This window comes from Macaca mulatta, chromosome 16, assembly GCF_049350105.2.
Source record: "Macaca mulatta isolate MMU2019108-1 chromosome 16, T2T-MMU8v2.0, whole genome shotgun sequence".
Lineage (NCBI taxonomy): Eukaryota > Metazoa > Chordata > Mammalia > Primates > Cercopithecidae > Macaca > Macaca mulatta.
The window spans coordinates 71,502,025-71,522,710 of record NC_133421.1 but is presented as its reverse complement, the minus strand read 5'-3'; the positions used below and the strand labels follow the sequence as shown (position 1 = coordinate 71,522,710).

Here is a 20,686-nt window from a genome sequence, read left to right as displayed (position 1 = left end):
CCGAAATTTCTACTCAACAGAGGGGGTTAACTCCACAGGTCTACTCCAGCCAGGGACTGGCCTCCCTTCTCCCAACCCCACTTCCCCTCAGAACATGAGCTGCTGACCCAGTTCCTCATCCCCAGCATTTGGCTTTCTTCCATGGGCAGGAACTAGAATTTGAGAGCACCTACCATATATTACCTTCTATACAAATAATGATTATTTCCCTCAATCCTCACAACAACTCATTTTACGGAGGTGCAAACTGAAGCTTGGTGGGTGAAGGGACAGTGATGATGATGATGATGATTTTACTAGATACCATTTATTTTGAGGTTATTGTGTTCAAGACACTATGCTATGCATTCTTTCATACATTTTTTTAGTCTGTGGCAAGATACGCAGAGGAATCCTGATTTTACAAGTAAAAAAACAGAGACACAGAGAGATGAGGTAATTAGCTCAAGAGCACCAGTGAGTTAGTGGCAAAGATGGGGCTCAGAAAAGTTCAGCCTGACTTCAGTGCTCACCCTACAACCTACTGTCTCCCTTACTGTAAGTGTGGGTAGAGAATGTCAGGCACTCCCAAATGTTTCATGTCAGCATTGCTATGATAATGGGAGAAATTCCTGTTTGTCAGAAAACACTGCTAGATTTCCCATTGTCTCAGATAAAATTGGAAAATCCATAAAGACATTATCTCTAGCATCCCTGCAACCCAAGCCAAGTCCAGGAATTCTGTGCCACCAGCCTGAGGAGGCACCCGGAGCTGGGTCAGTCCTACCCACCCCCAAGGGCTGTTCTATTTCCAGGTCCTGACCACTTCCTGTCTTGACTATTACAAGAAGTTACCAGCCATGCCTGGCTGAATCCTGAGATATGATAGTGGCACCGGAAAAACCTGGGCATTGGGCCAAGGTCTGAGCTAAACAGAAGGCCCTTGGGATACAGCTTTTCCTTGAAAGGATGACAAACAGAGAGATGACTGTGAGCTGGAAGTATGATTAGCAACATGTCTCACTTCCCCCATGGCCCTATCTGTTTCCAACCCAGTAAGACCTGCCTGGAAGCCATGAGGCCGGAGGAAGCAGCCGTGAGGCCACACCTCCTTCACTGCATGGGACCCCTGGCAGGAGCGCTCCTCTGCTTCTCTGGTCCTGCCTCCTCCCTCTTTTCTCCACTCCTTTGGCTCCATTCTCCTCCCTTCAGGGACTCAGACACCTGTGCCTACCCCAGGGGCTGTGTTCCCCATCCCTGGGCAGTTACTCTCAACCGCCATCCTCTGTCTGCCTCACCCTGATTCTTTGGTCCTTCCCTCTTTGCCTGCACACCCATCTCTTAAATGCTCAGAGGACTCTGTACATGGTAAAACTTTCAGCCTAAGACCGTTCTAGTTAATGAATACCCTGTTCCCTAATGCTTTCCTTTGCTCAGGTCATAAAATGGACATTTTGTGCCTCAGAACTCTACTAGGCAATGCACTCAATAAGATTTAAGCTAAGAGGACAAGTATGTTGATAACTTTACATCTGACATTTATTGAGGGTTCATTATGGCCCAGGTGTTATTCTAAATGCCTCAAACATATTATATTGTAACATCCTCACAACATCTCTTAATGAGGTGGGTGTTGCTTTTATCCCCATTTTACAGAGAAGGATGCCAAAGTGCAGAAAGGAAGGTCATTTTTCCAAGGAGTCTCCAGTTCTAAACTCTGGCCTTCTGGCTTCAGAGGCCAAACACTCAATAATCAAGCCATGCCCAGAAGCCTTCAATGCCTACACCCTCAAAAAGTAATTAATAATGGATATTTGGGGCAAGGTAACCATGGATGCCCTTCAAGGTAGGGGGATAGAACTCTCAAAGTCCCTCAGAATCTAATTATAGCATGGCAGAGGATGGGAGGGAAGCACATGAAGATTTGGCTATGAAATTAATTACATGGGTTATAAGATATAAGCCCCAGCTCTGTTTATCTGTTACAACTTTTTAAGTTGTATTTTTTTCATCAAGACGGGGAAAAAGTACCTTAAAACTATGAGCTAGCCAGGCACAGTGGCATGTTCTACTCAGGAGGCGAAGATGGGAGGATGGCATGAACCCAGAAGTTCAAATCCTCGCCTTTAAAATTAAACATTAAAAAAAAAACATAAAAATATGAGAGTGATTTTGTAGCAAGACTATTCTTACTGGTGGCAGCAGCGGGCCATCCGAAGCAGCGGCTACCATCACAGCAGCTGTAACAGGGAGACGCCAGCAGTGGCGGCAGGAGCAGCTGTGGGAGCAGCAGTGGCGGCGGTGGGACCCCTGCGCCCCACGTCCCATGTGCCCTGCATCCCCAGGCAGCCGACTGCACCCCTGCCACCATTGCACGGCTGGTGGGACCCGCCCCCAGGCCTGGAGCCTCCATCACTTTTGACCCTGGCCCCACGTCGCCACTATCGCCCACCGCGGCTGCAGGGAGGGCATGGAGAGGAGACGGCAGTCCCCAGAGCCTGGCCCAGGGAGCTGCCCTGGAGCCCGCCGCCCTGGGGGCCACCACAATGGGGCCAAGCCCAGTTACCAGCCTGCAGGGGAACAATGCAGTTGGGCACAGAGAGGTGGGCAGAGAGTGGCCTGGGGTGCAGAGCTGGGGAAGCGCTTCCGGGCCCGGGGGTGGAAAGTGGAAGTGGCGCCTGCTTAGAGACCCAGCCAGCAGTACAGCCACCATGCCCAACCCACTGAGAGCACGGGGTTCCTGTGCCTCAAGAGGAGGCTCTGCGCAGGGTTGCCGGGGCTGCATCGCCAGGATCTGCCCTGCATCAGGATGACCACCAACCCTGACACTCCTGATGGCCGGCCTCAGGACCTACAATCCACTCCCAAAGTCACTCCCGGAGGTGCCCCTGGGCAGGGCCCGGCGACGGGGAGCCCTGGGCCACCTGTGAGCACTGGGACCACGGTAACTCATGACAATGACACCCCTACGCCAGATGCCGGCCCAGGCCCAGTGAGAACTTGAAGACCTCACTCCAGGCTGCGAAGAGGCACCGCCAGGGCCACTCGCTCCACAGAGCCAACAGGAGCCAGGGACAAGAAGGATGCCCACCCCTTCCAAGTTGGCGGGGTGGGAGCTCCCCAGGTTTGCTGCGGCCACCCTGCCCTGTGGAATCAGGCATCTCTGCACTCTTAGGAGCCCAGGAAGCTCTCTCTGCCCCCCGCAAGCTCGGGGGTGCCCACTCCTGCTGCCTGGCTTCTCCCCGCTGTTGGAGCCCACTCTGATCTCAGAGCAAGGCCAGGGCCTAGCCTGGGCACTGTCCTAGCCCTGCCTGGGATGCACACACTTGGGACAGTGTTGACACACCTGGCCCCTGCCGCCTTGGCTCCCTCTGGACTGTGGGTGCCAACAAGCACAGGAAGGAGGCTGAGGGCGGGTGCTGAGGACGACCGGAGCTGGCCTGCAGACTAACAGCCTGGGCACCATGAAGCCTGCAGGAGGCAGACAGGCTCCTGGGTGGAAGAAGGAGGGTCCCCAGTGAAGCCCCGCTTTCAAGGGAGTGGCACGGCAGCTGCCAGTCCAGGACCAGAGAGGGGACCTGTAGTGCTTTTCTCTGAGACCCGCCCATAGCCACCTATGGACCAATCAGCATGCACTTTCTCCCTTCTGAAGCCCATAAAAACCCTGGACTCAGCCAAACTGAGCAGAGAAGGGAAAGATGACAGACAGGGAAGTGAGGACCAGCTGCAGAGAGGAGCTGCCCTCCCCAGAGGAGCTGCCCACCCCAGGATCTCCTCTCTGCTAAGAGCTGAGGAGATGACCAGCTGCAGAGGGGAGCTACCCTGTCTGCTGAGAGCTGAACACTCACTGGGACACCCTGGCTATGGAGAGGAGCTGCTCACTGCAGGTCTCCGCTGAGCTTTTCTGTTGCTCCATAAAGCTCCTCTTCATCTTGCTCACCCTCCACTTGTCTATGTACTCATTCTTCCTGGTTGCAGGGCAATAACTTGGGACCCACCAAATGGCAAGGCTAAAAGAGCTGTAACAGAGACAGGGCTGAAACATGTCCCTTGCTTGCCCCAAACAAGGGCGAAGAGGAGAGAAAAGCTGTGGCCCTTCAGGGATCTCAGACCTGGGAACTCCCCAAACCAGGGCTGTGACTCCCTCTTTGGGGCCCTGTGGTTCCTGGCATCTCCAAGCTTATGGGTGCCACTGCATTCCCCAGTGCCAGCCAGGGAAGCTGTTTGTGTGCCTAGTCCAGCGGCAGCCTCACAGACAGCTGGCACCCATGCTGGCACCTGGAGCTGCCCACCCTGTGGCAGCAGCCAGCATGTCCAACTGTGCACAATGGCCGGACCCCATGCTCGCTCATGCACCCCTTGCCGCTCCATGCCTGACTTGCAGCCTCCTTTGGAGGCATGGGATTTAGGCCAATAATGTGAGCTGAGTATGGCCTGCCAGGCCGAGTGGGCGGAAAGAGCCCAGCAGGCCTGAGCAAAACTTGGGCAAAGACGCTACCGACCACAGAGGTTCCAGCCAGAAAAGCAATACCCCAAAGATCCAATAACACTACGAAGTCCAAATAATCTAAGTCCCATCCACAGAAAAAAAAGAAATTTAGTAATAAGTACACCTGAGTTACAAATCACATGACCCAAGTGACTTACTGTCTCTCCTGCTACTCCCTATCCACTCCGTCTCTTCTCCCACAACCCACAAGACTCATTGCAACCAGACACCGCAAAGAAAGGACCAGAGGAACAGGATCACCAGGACACATCCCCCCATTCCATCTTCCCAGCCGGAGCCCCAAGCAGCATTCCTCATTTCCTTTAAGGTCTCTTCGGCTCTTATTCCCTGGGAAGTGTCCCTAACTCACCTGTAGTCTGTGATCATTTCTGTACTCTAAATCATTTCAGTATTTCTGCCCTAATTTTGTTAAATGCTGGTTGGAAGGTTGGGTTTTTTTTTTTTTAACCTGCTGGCAGGTTTGTACCAAGGGGCCTGAATGCTTTGCTATACACTTCTTTGAATATTCCTAGTGTCATGTTATTTGGTGGCCAGAATGGTATGTGATGGCCAAGTAACCAAAGCTGGAGAAGAGGGGAGAAAAAGAAATCAGACTTCTTAGAGCTGGATGGGACCCCAGGGCACCTTTGTCTCCTATACTGCAAAAGGAACCTGAAGCCCAGAAGGAGAAAGTAACTTGATAAGGTGACAAGTTTGACTGGTGGTGAGGGAGAACCAGGCAGTTTTCGTTTTCTGCTTCACGGCACTGAGTAAAGAGAATTGGGGTGGAGCCAAGGAAAGCAAAGGGCAATAAGGCATGGTGCTAAGAATGCAGGCAGCGAGCTGACGTGGGCCTGATTCCCGAAGCTTCCACCCACTCACTGAGTGCCCTGGTGAGAGTTACTTAACCTCTAGAAGTCTCAGTTTTCTCATCTGTAGAATGGGGATAATCACACCTACCTCATGAGGCATCTCTGGGAAGGTTAAATGAACAATGTACACAAAGCACTTGAAACAGCATTAGCACAGGGGACGTATGCAGAAGAGGGAGGTGGGGTCTGGCCACTGTGCACAGTTGGACATGCTGGCTGCTGCCACAGGGTGGGCAGCTCCAGGTGCCAGCATGGGCGCCAGCTGTCTGAGAAAGAAAGAAAGAAAGAAAGAAAGAAAGAAAGAAAGAAAGAAAGAAAGAAAGAAAGAAAGAAAGAAAGAAAGAAAGAAAGAAAGAGGGAGGAAGACAGAAAGACAGAGAGAAGGAAGGAAGGAAGGAGAGAGAGAGAGAGAAAGAAAGAAAGAAAGAAAGAAAGAAAGAAAGAAAGAAAGAAAGAGAGAGAGAGAGAGAGAGAGAGAGAGAGAGAGAAAGAAAGAAAGAAAGAAAGAAAGAAAGAAAGAAAGAAAGAAAGAAAGAAAGAAAGAAAGAAAGAAAGAAAGAAAGAAAGAAGAAAATGATAGGAATGGAGGCATGTGAGTGCTGATCATCAGGAAGACTCAGATCTGCTGGGGACCTGCCCATCTGAGGGAGGACGCCCAGTGGAGGCCATCAGAACCTGATGACAGAAGAGAGGAAAAGAGGTGGCCTCAGTGGTGTGCGAGCCTGTGCGCCCTCAGTTCCTACTAGGGGATATGTGCCCCATGCAGATCCAGCAGGGTTTGGAACAAGATTCAGAGGAGCTTGGTGGGAGTGTTTATGCAGGTCAAAGAGGCCCCACAGAAGAAGTAAAAGTTGTAAGTGGAACTGTCTCTTTAAACCCAAGTGTGACCCAAAGAATAGCGGGGAGCAGAGCTGAAAGTGAAGAGAGTCCTGGGAGAAAGAGATCAGCTGTCTTGGAGTTCATGGTAGCCTGAGAGGAAGACTGGCTACACCAGATGCAATGTCAAAACATTCAGGAAAAAGATAAACAGAATCCCACAAAGGCCCTGAAACAGCAGTTCTTAATCTTTTTTTTTTTTTAGACCTCTGACCCCTTTGAAAATATAACAAAAAGGACAAATCCTCCTCTTGGAAAAAGAGCAGAAATATGCCTATGATGGTTTTCAATGATTAAGAACCTCTGTTTCTATGTGGCACATATACACCATGGAATACTATGCAGCCATAAAAAAAGGATGAGTTCTTGTCCTTTGTAGGGACATGGATGCAGCTGGAAACCATCATTCTCAGCAAACTATAGCAAGAACAGAAAACCAAACACCTCATGTTCTCACTCATAGGTGAGAACTGAACAATGAGATCACTTGGACACAGGAAGGGGAACATCACACACTGGGCCTGTTGTGGGGTGGGGTGGGGGGGAAGGACAGCATTAGGAGATATACCTAATGTAAATGACGAGTTAATGCATGCAGCACACCAACGTGGCACATGTATACATATGTAACAAACCTTCATGTTGTGCACATGTACCCTAGAACTTAAAGTATAATAAAAAATAAAAAATAGACCTCTGTTTCTATTGTAAAAAGAATGAATCGTACTCAAAATTGAAATTCTAGACGGGGCATGGTGGCTCATGCCTATAATCCCAGCACTTTAGGAGGCCAAGGCAAGAAAATCACCTGAGGCCAGGAGTTGAAGCCCAGCCTGGGCCACATAGCAAGACCTTGTCTCTACAAAAAAAAAAAAAAAAAAAAGTTTAATTAGCAAAGCATGGTGGCATATGCTTATAGTCCTCACTACTCAGGAGGCTGAGGCAGGAAGATGGCTTGAGCACAGGAATTCGAGGGTGCGGTGAACTATGATCGTGCCACTGTACTCCAGCCTGGGAGCAGGGTTCCAGTCAGGAGGCACAGGGTGCCTTCCTCTTTGCCAACATAACCACAGTTCCTACCTTTTAGGATTTGGGTAAAAAGAAGTAAAGAAGAATAAAAGAAGAGTGAGAAAGAGAACTGGAGAATGGGATGGAGGCAAGGAAAAGGGAAGAAAGACACGGTGGAGCGGGGAGCACCAATTCACTGTGGAGTGATGTGTACCCGTTCAGAGGTAGAGAAGCCAAGGGAAACAATCTGAAGATAGGTCAGGCGTGGTGGTTCATACCTGTAATCCCAGCACTTTCGGAGACTGAGCAGGGCCGATCCCTTGAACCCAGGAGGTCAAGACCAGCCTGGGCAATGTGGCAAAACCCTGTCTCTACAAAAAAATAGAAAAATTAGCCAGGCACATAAGTAAAAGCATATATTTGTTGGTTTTAACATATAAACATTTTCATTTCACTTTAGACTTATGCCTTCTTGGCTTTGTTCTCACAGTTCTATGCCACAACTTTATGTCCATCAGTGCCTCTCAGCTCACCTTCAGATTTTTTTTTTTAGTCCCAGCTACGTGGGAGACTGAGGTGGGAAGATCACCTGCTCCCCCGCAGGAAGGCTGAGGCTACAGTGAGCCATGATTGCACCATGCTGTGCTCCAGCCTGGGCAATGAAGTGAAACCCTGTTTAAAACAAACAAACAAAAAAAATTCTGAAGGTGAGCTGTGAAAGCACTCATTCTTTTCTCCCCTAATCTTGTAGAATTACAGAATCATAGGCTTCAGGGTTGGAAGAGACCATTAGTTCAAACTCTTCCATAAAAACCCATGAAATATTTGCTAGTGTTCACTTGGATACCTACCACGACAGGGGACTCACTACTTCGCAAAGTAGACCATTCCATTTGGGAAAACCTCTAATTGACATTAAGTTTTTCCTAGTAGGGATCTGACATCTATATTCCTGAGGTTTTCATCCACTCATCCTGGATTTGCCCCCAAAGTGACCCAGAAAAAATGTAAAGGCAATTTCCCATGATAGAAGTTGCTGTTTCCCCATTTCTCAGCCAAGTACTTTCCAGCAGGTGCTTGTTCTAAGTGAAGATTCTTGAATCCGTATTATGTGGCCATTTGCTCTGAAACCTGTTTTATCTTGGGCCTCAGTTCCCTCTAAGCTACGTATTTTTGTATTTTAGAGTCAGAAGATTAATCTCCTTGACAGAAAAGATGGAACTGAGGTCAAAATAGAGGTTGAGTTCTACTAATGTCACACTGCTAGCATAAAGGACAATGCCCTTCCTGTTCTTCTTGCTCTGAACATAAGTAAAAGCATATATTTGTTGGTTTTAACATATAAACATTTTCATTTCATTTTAGACTTATGTCTTTTTGGCTTTGTTCTCACAGCTCTATGCCACAACTTTATGTCCATGAGTGACTCTCAACTCACCTTCAGATTTTTTTTTTTTTTTTTTTTTAAAGACAGGGTTTTACTTCATTGCCCAGGCTGGAGCAGAGTGTGGCGCAATCACAGCTCACTGCAGCCTCAACCTTCGGGGGAGAAACAGGTGATCTTCCCAACCTCAGTCTCCCACGTAGCTGGGACGACAAGCATGCCTGGCTAATTTTTCTATTTTTTGTAGAGACAGGGTTTCGCCACATTGCCCAGGCTGGTCTCGACCTCCTGGGCTCAAGGGATCGACCCTGCTCAGCCTCCAAAAGTGCTGGGATTAGGAAAGAGCCACCACGCCTGACCTATCTTCAGATTGTTTCCCTTGGCTTCTCTACCTCTGAAAGGGTACACATCACTCCACAGTGAATGGGTGCTCCCCGCTCCACCGTGTCTTTTTTTCCTTTTCCTTGCCTCCATCCCATTCTCCAGTTCTTTTTCTCACTCTTCTTTTATTCTTCTTTACTTCTTTTTACCCAAATTCTAAAAGGCAGGAACTGTGGTTATGTTGGCAAAGATGAAGGCACCCTGTGCCTCCTTACTGGAACCCCGCTCCCTGAGTTCTTGTCTATTGATATCCCATCAGAGCTTGCCACCCCTCTTCCTTGAAGCCCTCCCTGACCACCCCTCCTCCTCTGAGCTCCTAGTGTTCTGGTCCCACACCTCTCCCTTGCTCCTTAGACATATACCGCCTAGTGTCATTTCGATTATTTTGTCTTTTAGTATAGTTCACTCCGCTTACATATTTTTTCCCTCAAGTAGAGTATAAACTCATAGAGGGAGAGACCACAGATGACTTTGTTTTTATATCCTGAAGTACCTACTGCTGTGCACTCAAAAATTTATTTTGAATGAATGCTTCCCACCTCTGAAGGTTCTAAACACACATATACAATAAGGCTCAAAATAAAACAAATGGACTAAGGCTGACTGTAGTGAGAGGGAGTTGTTGAATGCTAAATGATTAGTATCAGAGAGCTGGAAGGGACATGAATCATGGTCTAATCGACTCCGTCATTTTGCAACGTGTGGACTGAGGCTGAGTGGGGATGTGACTTGACCAGGTCCCCACATGTCCGCAAGTGTCCTCTCTATGACCCCTCATTGCAAAACCTTTGTGGGTGTACTGAAGCGAGCGAACGAATTGCTGTGAGTCTTTAAAAGTAAACAAAAACTCCATTTGTTTGAAGGCAAAGAGACGGACTAAGTGACTTCTTAAGTTTGCTTTCAGCCCGGGATGGCAATCGGTTTTCTTCCGCGTCTCCGGAACGTGTGTGTCTCCCAAACGTGGGCGTCCTGTTGGAAGCTCGCTGTTGCAAGTTTGTCATCTAGTGGTGGAAGGTAGGTATTGCACCTCCAGCCCCCTCCACCAACACAGTGTTCCCTAAAAGCCCTGGTCAACGGAGTTTGTGTAGGATGCCAAACGCGTGATGACATTCTGCTAACCGTGGCCCTCAGGTGATTACACTCTACTAGAAGTCTGCAGGGCCTCCTGAAGCTCTACAGTTCCAATCTGGCGACTGTGTTAGGGAGACTAAATTGTGACCGTCACTAATTAATACAGATGGGAAAATCTCTAGGGAAGGGGTGAGCCTGACTTGCATCTGCAAGGGTGGGAATAACGTGGATGAGCAGAATGGGGCACTTATCAGGAGAGAGGAACAAGATGAATCAAGAGGTCGTGGGGTAAGGAGAGAGGAGGAGAGGGAAGCAGCATTGGGGAGCTAACAGGAAGAAAGGTCAACTGGCTTCAGCCAGTGGTGCCTCTAAGCAAATTTGGGGCAAATAAAGGAAGGTCTTAGAAATTAGATAGAAAGGTTTGGAAATGACCCAGTAGGGGATAGGCGCTCTTTTAAGTCCTAATTGGGGAAGAAATTTGATTAAAATGGTGTTTTAGAAAAATTAATATGCCATGCTACCATCTTTTTTTCTTCTTTTTCTCGCCACCCCCTCCCCCCCACTACCAGCCCCACCCCTGAGACAGAGTCTTGCTCTGTCACACAGGCTGGAGTGCAGTGGTGCCATCTCAGCTCACTGCAACCTCTGCCTCCCAGGTTTAAGCAATTCTCCTGCCTCAGCCTCCCAAGTAGCTGGGATTACAGGCACCCACCACCGCACCTGGCTAATCTGTGTATTTTTAGTAGAGACGGGGTTTCACCATCTTTGTCAGGCTGGTGTCGAACTCCTACCCTTGTGATCCACCTGCTTCGGCCTCCCAAAGTGCCGGGCCACCGCACCCGGCCTTATTTTTTTTTAAGATGGAGTCTCACTCTGTTGTCCAGGCTGGAGTCCAGTGGTGCGATCTCAGTTCACTGCAACCTCTACATCCCCGGTTCAAGTGATTCTCCTGCCTCAGCCTCCTGAGTAGCTGGGATTACAGGCATCCAACGCCACGCCCAGCTAATTTTTGTATTTTTAGTAGAAACAGGGTTTCACCATGTTGGCCAAGCTGGTCTTGAACTCCTGACCTCCGGTGATCTGCCCACATTGGCCTCCCAAAGTGTTGGGATTACAGGCGTGAGCCACTGTGCCTGGCCCATGCTACCATCTTTAACTGGAGAGGGGAAACTAGAAAAATCATGAGTCGAGTTTGTTGTTATTATTCTTCCTATATGTTTTTAAATTAATAAATTTAAATTAATAAATATTTTTAATTAACAAATACATAAACTCCTAAACCGCTATGAGAGAATGATAGAAGTGCTTAGCACAGTGCCAGCACATAGTAGGTACTCAGTAAGTTGATGATGCTCTTTATTATCATCTCTCTGAAATTCACCTTTGACATCAGGGGACCGCATATGATGATCATCTTAGCTCTAGTGACTGCTTTGTTCATTTTCTCTCTGCGGGGTAGTAGAGGCTCTGGCTCTGTCAGGGGCCTGTGGCAGTGGATAGGGAGGAGACTTAGAGAAGGCCCCTGAATACCATCTCTCCCTCTGCTCCTTTCCCACCTCCCTCCTGAAGGTCACTGGCTGTTCGTTCCTCTGACAGTGGGAAGTTCCCATGAAGATATCCATTCTCTCTGACAACTTTCTGGGCAACTTTCTCCCCAGCATCTGTCCACGGGGAGCAGAGAGCCTGGCCTTTAGGGAACACACAGCCATACTCTCTTTCCAGAGAAGGAGCTTCCCTGTGTCCCCTCGTGTGTCATCATCCCCTCAGGATGGTGCCGTTGCTGGCTGCAGGCCAGAGCCCCCAGAGCTGGGACACCTTTCCCTTCCTCCTTCTGGCCCACTTACTCACACTCATCCTGCCTGAGATGCCGCCTTCTCAGGCCCTCATTCAGGAACCCCTCAGGGTGGTGGAAGGGCCCCCAGGAGGCTCAGTCCTATTTCCATAAACTGCAGTTGACCCATGAACAACGTGGAGGTTGGGGGGCACCAACCCACGTGCAATCCAAAATGTGCATATAACTTTTGATTCCCCAAAAACTTAACTATGAATGGCCTACTGCTGACTGGAAGCCTTACCAAAAACATAAACAGTCAATTAACATATTTTGTGTGTGTGTGTGTGTATATATATATATATATTATAGACTGCATTCTTTAATAAAGTAAGTTGGAGAAAAGAAAATGTTAAGAAAATCATAAGGAAAAGAAAATATATTTACTACTAAGTAGAAGTGGATAATTTTCAAGGCCTTCATCTTCCTCATCTTCACGTCGAGTAGGCTGAGGAGGAGGAAGGGTTGGTCTTGCGGTCCCAGGGTGGCAGAGGTGGAAGACGAGGTGAAGGTGAAAGGAGACGCAGAAAGGACAGGCACACTCAGTGTACATTTTATTGAAAAATATCTGTATATAAATGGATCCACACAGTTCAAGCCCATGCTGTTCAAGGGTCAACTGTACATGGTCTGGATCTGGTAGGAAATAGTGGAAGTCAGTCTAGTTGAAGAAAATCGTGAACTTTATTTAGTCACTTTTTATGCGTACCTCTTCCCAGGAGGGGCAAGTGCCGAACCTTTGTTATGGGCCGGGCAAAGTACGGGGTTGGGGAAAGGATGACTAGGACAAGAGTCTCTTCTGTCTTCAGATAAACAAGCCCAACACCATGGAGGTAGCGAATAAGTTGGTTCCCAAGGAGGTTTGTCAAGTAGAAAATGCTTTCTGGCCAGGTGCGGTGGCTCACACCTGTAATCCCAGCACTTGGGGAGGCCAAGGCGGGTGGATCACCTGAGGTCAGGAGTTTGAGACCAGCCTGGCCAACATGGTGAAACCCCATCTCCGCTAAAAATACAAAAAATTAGCCAGGTGTGGTGGCGCGTGCCTGTAATCCCAGCTACTCCGGAGGCTGAGGCAGAAGAACCGCTTGAACTGGGAGGCGGAGGTTGCAGTGAGCCAAGATCGTGCCACTGCACTCCAGCCTGGGTCACAGAGTGAGACTCCATTTCAAAAAAAGAGAAAAAAGAAAAGAAAAGAAATGAAAATGCTTCCTGAATTATTCCCTCAGTGGAAGTGATGGCTGAGCCGGAGCAGCGTCTTAGACCATGTGTAGAGGTCACACACTGAGACGCCATACGATAAAAGAACTTGGGTCCCTGAGGACCCACGTAGAGCATGCCAGCTGTGCCAGCCATGGACTGCCAATCTCCGGATTGCAATGGAAGGAAGAAACGCACTTCCATGTCTCTTAAGCCGCTGTGTTTTGGTCTCCATACGCACAGCCAAATATAATCTTAATTAATACTGTGTTCAATAAATGTCAGCTGATGTTGTCACATGATTGTAACTAATGTCTGTCTTCTCACTAGACTGAAAGCTTCATGAGGATAAGGGCCATGTCTGTGTGGTTCAGTATATTCCCAAGGCTCATGCCAGTGCCATGTGCACAGCAGGTACCCAGTGGGCATCTGTTGAATTAGTGAGTGAGCCATGACCTCTGTTCATGCTCTTCTTCTCCCTGGGCCTAAGCACCAACCTTGGGGCACCTTTTCCTTTAAGGTCTCACTGAAAGCCCTTCTCCCAGAGAAAATACTTGTAATGCTTCACTTCCTTCCGGTTCCTCCTTTTATTGGTTCCTTAAAACTTACACTATATGTTACATAGATGGAGTTATCCCTATGCTATTTGGGGATCATTCTCTGTTTATCCCTGGTTACTTATGTGCTTGCTTAAGTGAACAGTAACCTACTTTGGGCAAGGAAACCACTTTCAGTTTTCAAATCACTGGGAACCTTAACTCCAGTTCTTCACAAATGAATACAGTGGGTAATAAATACTTGCTGAAGAAAGAAAGAAGACAGGGAGGAGGGTGAGGATCAAAAAACTACCTATCAGGTACTATGTGTTTTACCTGAGTGGTGAAATAATCTGTACAGCAAACCCCTGAGACATGCAATTTACCTGTGTAACAAACCTGCACAGGTACCCCTGAGCCTAAAATAAATGTTAAAAAAGAAGGAAAAGAAGGGAAGGAGGAAAACCTGACAAGGTCCCAGTGCTAAGGAGAATGTTGGCATCTCAAGTTGGGGGTGTGATTTAAAGAAAAGAAGCAGAAAGTGAGGTCAATAAGAGCAGTCTGAGAGGTAGGGACAAGGAAGAGAGTCCTAGGAGCCAAGCTTGGAAAACATTTCAAAGGCAGGTTGAAAATGGTGTGTTGAAAATTGAGAAAAAGTAGAATTCAAGGGACCTTGTCAACATTAGCTGTGACCTTGATCAAGTCACTTCACCTTTAAGGATCTGTTTTCCTGATTTCGACACTTAGGAAGTCTGACTAATCAGTGAACAGGCTCTGCTCCAAGGAGCCCAATTAGAGGCTCCAAGAAGCCTGAACCCAGCCCTCTCCTCCTCAGCCAAAGAAGCTGTGTTCTTCAGCTTCATGCACTGACTTCCTTATAAAATTTAGTCTGAACAAAAGGCTCTGGGGCTAAACCGAAGTTTGAGAACCACTGGATTCAATGAACTCCTCAACTGTATGAAGATCCCTGATTTTGAGATTCAACCAGTCACTCCCAAAGCTGAAACCCTTCCTCAAAGAAAATCTGGGAAACAAAGGGCATATACATAGATCTTGGCCTTGTCTCCCCAGCCAGACTGTAAATTCTAAGAAGGGCAAACTTGGGCTTGTGGTGCTCAGCTTCCCATGACAGGCAGGCAGCCTTGGCTGAATTCATAGATGTTCCACAGAGTTCTGTGGCTGGATGCTTGACAGTTACGCAATAGAAAGGCCATGTGAAGGATTTATTTCACCTTGGGGAGTTCTCGGGGATGTAGGGACTCCCTTTCTGGGATGACTGGATGACCGGACCCCTGTGCTACCATTTAAATATTTCTACTCATATACGTGTGTCTTTAACTTCATCACATCATCTTGCTGCTTCTTCCCAATTGCTGGTTTTCAGGTGTCTCCTTTTCCCACATGCCTCTACCCACTCCCTTTCCCTCTCAGCCTGAGGTTCATGACCTCTGACCCTGACTCTTTCCAAGGCATTGAGCTGGAATCCTGTGTCTGGAGTCAATGAGATGTCCAGAACAGGCAGGACTGAACCAAGTACCGGGAACTTTGCACTCAGAGGAAGAGGCACCTAAAAAAGCAAGGATCAAACCAAAGCGTGGTCCATCTATACAATGGGATATGATTCCGCCTTAAAAAAGGAACATGGGGACATTGTGCTAAGTGAAATAAGCCAGCCACAAAAGACAAACACTGTCTGATTTCACTTATCTAGAGAGGTCAAATTCATAGAAATGGAAAGTAGAATGCTGATTGCCAGGGGCTGGGGGAAGGAGGGAATGGGGAGTAGTTTAATGAGTATGGAGTTTCTGCTGGTGGAAATGAAAAGGTTCTGGAGATTGATTACTGATATGGTTTAGCTGTGTCCCCACTTAAATCTCATCTTGAATTCCCACGTGTTGTGGGAGGGACCCAGTAGGAGGTAACTGAATCATGGGGTCAGGTTTTTCCCATGCTGTTCTCACGATAGTGTATAAGTCTACAAGATCTGATGGTTTTTAAAACAGGAATTTCCCTGCACAAGCTCTCTTTGCCTGCCGCCATCCGTGTAAGGTGTGCCTTTGCTCCTCCTTGCCTTCCACCATGATTGTGAGGCCTCCCCAGCCATGTGGAACTGTAAGTCCAATAAACCTCTTTTTCTTCCCAGTTTCAGGTATGTCTTTATCAGCAGCATGAAGAGAGACTAATACCACTACATGACAATGTGAATATAGCTTACTTGACTGAATTGTATGCTTAAAAATGGTTAAGAAGGTAAATTTTATATTATGTGTATTTTACAACAATTTTTGTTTAAAAGCAGCAACAGCAAGAACCACAGGAGGAGTCCCTGCCTCAGCCTGGCGCCTCTCTGCCTGCCACGTGGAGGTGTGATAAGGTAGAGGGTGAGCCAGAAGGGAATGAAACTCCTCCAGGTGACAACTCCTCAAGCTGCTGGCCTTCCAGAGCTTACTCTCCTGAGTCTGACCCCAATATCTCTAGATCCACAGGCTTTTGTCCTTGTCTCCTAGCTCCCAGATGCTACTCATTTCTCTGAGCACACATGAGACCGCAGGTGACATTATCACACACACACCACAAACCAACTCAATCTGTTAATTAGTTTTTTAAAAAACAAACAAAACAGAGACTGGTCATAATCCCAGAGCCCAGCCTGACCGTATTGGAGCAGTTTATTAACAGGGAGGGTCTGTAAGGTCCTTGGGGCAGCGGCGTGGTGATAAGTCGAGGACTCCATCTCAGCTCAACCATCCGGGGCCTCTCTCTAACTCACCCTGGTATGGCTAAGGCCAAGGGCCAGGCACCTGAAAGAAAGTGCTAGGTGGAAAGGGCATTTCAGCCTCCTATACCCAGCCCCTTACCACACCCAGGGGGATCACAGGGAGAACCTAGGGAAAGAAATGAGGAAGAACAGGGTCAAGAGCACAGGCCAGGGACTCTCTCTTCCACTTGGGATCTGGTTTTCTCACTCCCAGGAGCCTGTACAGGAGACCTCAGGCCTGAGGGAAGGGCATTGCCTTGAGAGATCCTGGGAGAGGCAAGAGGATGTGACTGACAGGGTCAAGACAGGGAGAACAGGCAAAGGCAGGCAGGAGACAGGAGATGGTGAGTGAGCAGGGCTGTCCTCATGTCCTGATCCCAAGTGGTTTCCTCTTACGGGGTCAGGGCTGGGGCAGACGCCTTCTAGGGCATGTGGTGGTATTCTTAAGGCCCTAAGTGACCCCAGAAGGGACCGGGGGGGAGGCTGCACTCACCTGGAAGACTCTGCTTCACCCCGACATGATGTGCTTGACAAAGGCTAGGAAAGAAATGAAAATCAGTTGCCGTGTGGCTCAGCACCTCTAGGCCCATAAACCACTTGTCCCTTCTCCACACTGCCTGACTTCCAACCCTCCCACTCTCCTTTCTCCAGACTGTGTAGTTCCTGCTCTTATTTGGGGGTTGGTGGGGAGAAGGTGGAAGAAGGGCAAACATTTAAACTCTGCTCTGTGCCCACTCTCTGTGCTCATTCTCAACACAAATGGAATGAACTACATTATCGCTATGAATCCCCACAGCCTTGAGAAAGGTGCCAGCATCACCCCTATCCCTCAGACGGGAAAACTGAGGCTCAGAGAAAATAGGTGACTTAATCGAGTCCACCAGCTAATATATCACAGAGCTAGCTGCAAAATCCATGCTTCCACCATTACACTAGGAGGTTCACTCACAAGATGGAAAAGAACAACATCCAATAGGGGGTCTACCAAAGCCCACATCAGACACACACTCCCCAGTTCCTGGGCCTACCCCACCCAAGCTGTTCCCACGCTACCATCCCTGGCTGCCCTGGGAAGCAAGGCGTGGCTTAATACCTTCATAATTGATGCAGCCATTGGCATCCTCTTGCCCAGCTAACAGCTGCTCCACTTCAGCCTCAGTCATCTTCTCTCCTGCAATGGGTTTGGGAGGTGGTGCGCTCTTAATTACAGATGGCAAAGGAGGAACTGGCAATACCCAAATACCCCCATAAGTCTGAAGGTTCAAGACTGCCTGGATCTGGGAAGTGGTTCAAACCAAGCCTCCCCCAAATGCTTTGAAGGGTGGGGTCAAGGGTCTTAAGGTCTTGCCCAGTCACCGAAGCCTCCCCCTTTGCCTTACAGCTGCCAGGGCCTCAGTGTTTCAGGCAAAGACAAGGAAAGAAGCCCTGAGTCCCACCTCTCAGGCCTCAGCAGTAACCCCTGCTCTGCCAACCTGCTCTCCCCTCCTCTCCCAAACCCTGGTACCTGCTGAGCAAACCCAACTGGGGATGGTTGTTCTTGCAGAGCCCAGGGAAGCAGGGCCTGGATCAGGTCATTATCCTCAGGATGCAAAGACCCTTGTATACCACCCCCCAACCCAACCAGTATATGTCACCTTGGCACCTCCCACCCCTCCATTCCTCCCACTTGGTCTCCATCTCTGCCCAGCTGGCATACCCAGGGTGGCAAGGACGTGCCGAAGCTCGGCACCCATGACCGTGCCATTGCTCTCCTTGTCAAAGACACGCAGGCCCTCCACAAAGTCCTCATAGGTGCCCTGCTCCTTGTTGCGGGAGATGTGCTGCAGGATGGGCAAAAACGTCTCAAAGTCCAGCATCTTGACATTCATCTCTTTAGGCAGGCAGGGTAGAGAAAGAGAAAGCAACGTGAGCTGGTGCTCAGGGAAGCAGAGGGTCAAGAGGGGGCCTCACCCCAAGTCTGGCAGCACCCAGGGCTCGGGCTACAGCTACTTCTGGGTGGCACACCCATTAGTGCTCCTGGAGGACACAGAGCTGCCCATCCAAGCAAGGCAGGGGACTGGGGGCTGGGGAGACAGTCTCAGGGGCCTTCTTTTCTCAGTGAAAGGAGTAGGGTGGAAGGAAAAAGGAGCCCTCCACCCAGACCTCTGAGCACCAGGTGGCCAACCAGGTGAAGGAGCTGAGGGTGGCAGCAGCAGGATGTGAGGGGCCCGAAGTGCCACGCAGCCCGGGCCTCACACTCAGTTTAGACCCTTGACATGTGACAGACCTATAATCACAGGGGCAAACAGACAGGACTGAAAAAAGAAATGTTTGCACCACTCTGCATGGGGTCCCATCACTAGAGCACACTGCTTGAAGCTACTCTGAATCAATAAGTTTTATAAATTCGCAGTTCTCTTGTGAACAGCGCACTTCTCCCACATGGTAGTGTGTTAAAAAGCTTTAATTTAATAGAGGCAAACTATTTTTAAATACCACAAATGTGGGCATTTCTTTCTTTTATAAGCACCCAGGACTTGCTTCTGACTTCTGAGACACAAGCTCCTAGCCCTCTGGTCCTTTCCTGCCCACATCCTTCACCCCCGCGGTTATCTTCAGCCAGAGGAGAAGGGGAAACGGCCAGAACCAAGGGATGGAGGGGGGAACCAATATGGGACCCAGGAAGCCTCCAGAGATGGCCCGCCCTTGCTGAGAGGCTCACCCCACCCCAAAGCCCATGCCAACACCACTGAGGAGAAGCATGTGTGTGTGTTTTAGAGCAGCTGTTAACTTGACTAGCACACATGACAGATGACATTACAAATGGGACACACGCCCTTGCACCTCTTTTCATCTGCCGTAACAAGGACTGACGGAGGCACAGCTCACACATGAGTATGAACACTCAACGGTCGCACTTATGAGCTACAAAAGAATTGTTTGCACCACTTTCTAAACACTCACTCACCAAAACCTATTGAAGTGCAAATGAATGCAAGAGGCAGCATGTAGAGCTAAGAATCTTGAAGCTGCTCTAATTCATATCAAACAATTTGTAAAAGTCAGTACTCTAACCATTATTAGAAACAAATGATTTGTAATACAGCTCACGATGGCCACCACAGGATACTGGGTGCTGTGACAGATGCCTCTCCTGAGAGCTCCTGGGCTGGGGAGTGAGAACCATCAGTTACCAGATTTCCAGATTCCCACCCAGCCTTCCTCAGACACTGAGGCAACAGAATGTAGCTCCTGCCCCGCAGGAGCTCCCAACCTCGTGAGGGAAACAAGCCCAGGCTACCTTCCTCCAGGGTCACTTAAGTACGAGACGTCTAGAAAAATTCTCAAAGTGGGACTAGGGTAAGCTGGGTAGGGGAGGCTGGTCCTGAGGGGCTAAAGCGGGAGAAGAGAGAGCCCAGATGGCAGAGAAAATCTGGACAAGGAGGGAGCCCAGGGACTGCAAGTTGGACCCTGGGAGAGGTCTGCCATGCAGACGCACTGACCTTCAGGCTTGGGCTTGCCCAGCACGCGCAGCACCTCGGCGTTGGTAGGGTTCTGACCCAGGGCCCGCAGTACATCCCCACACTGGCCGTAGGTGATCTTCATCTCTCCAGTTGGGGTCCGATCAAACAATGAAAAGGCCTCTTTGAACTCTGTGAAGAGAAGACCCAGCCATACCCCCCAATCCCCATTGAAGGTGGTGGCTGGTGGCCAATCAGCCTCCACCAAGCTGAATAGTAGGTGCGTGTGGTTGTTAAAATATTCCAATATTTCTCTTTGTCCATTAGCCTAGGCCCTCCCTCGAACCCGTCCCCATCTCATCTTCTGCCAAACCAAGAGGCAGCCTGGTGCCTCCACGACCCATTCTAGGGCTGGGCCTGGGGTCTCTTCTATTGCTTCATTGTTATAAAATTCGAATGTTGGGAGGCTGCAGCACAAGAATCGCTTGAGCTCGGGAGGCAGAGGTTGCAGTGAGCCGAGATAGCACCACTGCACTCCAGCCTGGATGACAGAGTGAGACTCCATCTCAAAAAAAAAAAAAAAAAAAAAATTCAAATGTCTCCCTGGTTTCCACCCCTCCCACCCACACATCCTGCTCTGGTGTAGGTGAGGTTCCTGACTGCTGAAATGACAGACAAGTGAAAATAGCACTGGCCCGGAACTGAGGATTCCTAAATTCTCATCTTGGCTCTGCCTCAGAGTGCAGGATAAGCTGGGCTGGGTCTCAGCTTCCTGTGCACACAAAGGGAGTGACAACTCCACCCCACTCCCTGGGCCTGTCACTGTGAGAGCGAAGGGAGGTCGCAGTGTGTGGAAGCATTTTA

At 49.0% G+C, this 20,686-nt stretch overlaps 1 protein-coding gene and 1 pseudogene across 5 annotated transcripts in view; both read right to left on the bottom strand.

Annotated features, from left to right (window-relative positions):
• Positions 1-16,257: 16,257 nt before the first annotated feature.
• Positions 16,258-20,686, bottom strand: part of MYL4 (myosin light chain 4) — a 35,139-nt gene continuing 30,710 nt past the window's right edge. For 4 of the 5 annotated variants that reach the window (XM_077972299.1, XM_028836626.2, XM_077972297.1 and 1 more), the window contains exons 4-8: positions 19,865-20,014; positions 18,079-18,252; positions 17,476-17,553; positions 16,876-16,919; positions 16,258-16,425 (exon numbers count right to left, since the gene is read on the bottom strand). In XM_077972299.1, coding sequence (XP_077828425.1) covers positions 16,891-16,919; positions 17,476-17,553; positions 18,079-18,252; positions 19,865-20,014 — 431 coding nt within the window. In that variant the 3' untranslated portion in view covers positions 16,258-16,425; positions 16,876-16,890. The remainder of the gene's footprint in view (positions 16,426-16,875; positions 16,920-17,475; positions 17,554-18,078; positions 18,253-19,864; positions 20,015-20,686) is intronic. The other variant, XM_077972298.1, reaches the window with a different exon arrangement.
• Positions 19,179-19,298, bottom strand: LOC114673339 (small nucleolar RNA U13; annotated as a pseudogene).